General features: G+C 48.8%; 1 protein-coding gene across 1 annotated transcript; it reads left to right on the forward strand.

Moving 5' to 3' along the window:
- On the forward strand, nt 1,152–1,571 carry LOC109228250 (RNA-directed DNA polymerase homolog; the record flags this gene model as incomplete). Its single annotated transcript, XM_019393406.1, has 1 exon — nt 1,152–1,571. A coding segment is annotated over exon 1 (420 nt), but the record flags the coding sequence as incomplete, so codon positions are not given.

Below are 1,967 nucleotides of genomic sequence, written 5' to 3' on the forward strand. Positions count from 1 at the left end.
GTTTATGTATCTACACCAGTGGGTGATTCTATAGTGGTCGATCGAGTTCATCATTCCTGTGTGGTAGTGTTCGAGGGTCTTGAGACCTGTGTTGATTTATTGCTCTTAGACATGGTGGATTTCGACGTTATATTAGGGATGGATTGGTTGTCCCCGTATCATGCTATCTTGGATTGTCACGCCAAGACCGTGACCTTGGCTTTGCCGGATTTGCCCCGATTGGAGTGGTCAGACCTTACTTGGACTTGTTCGTGATAGTCTTTATTGATGATATTCTGGTGTACTCCCGCAGCCAGGAGGAGCACGAGCAGCACCTCAGAGTGGTTCTTCAGACTCTGAAGGATAGTCAGTTGTATGCTAAGTTCTCGAAGTGCGAGTTCTGGTTGAGTTCGGTTGCATTTCTGGGTCACGTTGTATCAGCAGAGGGTATTCAGGTGGACCCGAAGAAGATTGAGGCAGTCAAGAACTGGCCTCGACCAGCATCAGCTACTGAGATTCGAAGTTTCTTGGGGTTAGCAGGTTATTACCGGCGGTTCGTGGAGGGATTTTCACCATAGCAGCCCCGATGACCAGATTGACCCAGAAGGGTGCCCAGTTCAGATGGTCAGACGAGTGTGAGGCAAGCTTTCAGAAGCTCAAGACAGCTCTGACTACGGCACCGATATTGGTTTTGCCCACAGGCTCAGGACCTTATACGGTTTATTGTGATGCTTCCCGCATTGGGCTTGGTGCGGTATTGATGCAGGATGGCAGAGTCATTGCGTATGCTTCGAGGCAGTTGAAGATCCACGAGAAGAATTATCCGGTTCATGATCTAGAGTTGGCGGCCATTGTTCATGCTTTGAAGATTTGAAGGCATTACCTATATGGTGTGATGTGTGAGGTGTAACCNNCCTATTGTTCGGGAGTTCCCCGAGGTTTTCCCTTCAGACCTGCCGGGTATGCCGCCCGACAGGGATATTGATTTCTCTATTGAACTGGCCCTAGGCACGCAGCCCATTTCTATTCCGCCGTATCGCATGGCCCCGCCAGAGTTGAAGGAGTTAAAGGACCAGTTGCAAGACTTGCTAGAGAAGGGTTTTATCAGGCCTAGTGTTTCTCCTTGGGGTGCGCCAGTGTTATTTGTGAAGAAAAAGGATGGATCGATGAGGATGTGCATTGATTACCGGCAATTGAACAAGGTGACGATAAAGAACAAGTATCCACTGCCGAGGATTGATGATTTGTTTGACCAGCTTCAGGGTGCAAAGGTGTTTTCAAAGATAGACTTGAGATCTGGCTACCATCAGCTGAGGATTAGGGCGTCTGATGTCCCTAAGACAGCATTCCGCACTCGGTACGGGCATTATGAGTTTTTGGTCATGTCATTTGGGTTGACCAATGCCCCAGCCGCATTTATGGAGTTGATGAACCGAGTGTTCAGACCTTACTTGGACTTGTTCGTGATAGTCTTTATTGATGATATTCTGGTGTACTCCCGCAGCCAGGAGGAGCACGAGCAGCACCTCAGAGTGGTTCTTCAGACTCTGAAGGATAGTCAGTTATACGCTAAGTTCTCGAAATGCGAGTTCTGGTTGAGTTCGGTTACATTTCTAGGTCATGTTGTATCAGTAGAGGATATTCAGGTGGACTCGAAGAAGATTGAGGCAGTTAAGAACTGGCCTCGACCAACATCAGCTACTGAGTTTCGGAGTTTCTTGGGGTTAGCAGGTTATTACCGCCGGTTCGTGGAGGGATTTTCATCCATAGCAGCCCCGATGACCAGATTGACCCAGAAGGGTGCCCAGTTCAGATGGTCAGACGAATGTGAGGCGAGCTTTCAGAAGCTCAAGACAGCTCTGACTACGGCACCGATATTGGTTTTGCCCACAGGCTCAGGACCCTATACAGTTTATTGTGATGCTTCCCGTATTGGGCTTGGTGCGGTATTGATGCAGGATGGCAGAGTCATTGCTTATGCTTCGTGG

This window comes from Nicotiana attenuata, chromosome 6 (assembly GCF_001879085.1).
Source record: "Nicotiana attenuata strain UT chromosome 6, NIATTr2, whole genome shotgun sequence".
Taxonomy (NCBI): Eukaryota; Viridiplantae; Streptophyta; class Magnoliopsida; order Solanales; family Solanaceae; genus Nicotiana; species Nicotiana attenuata.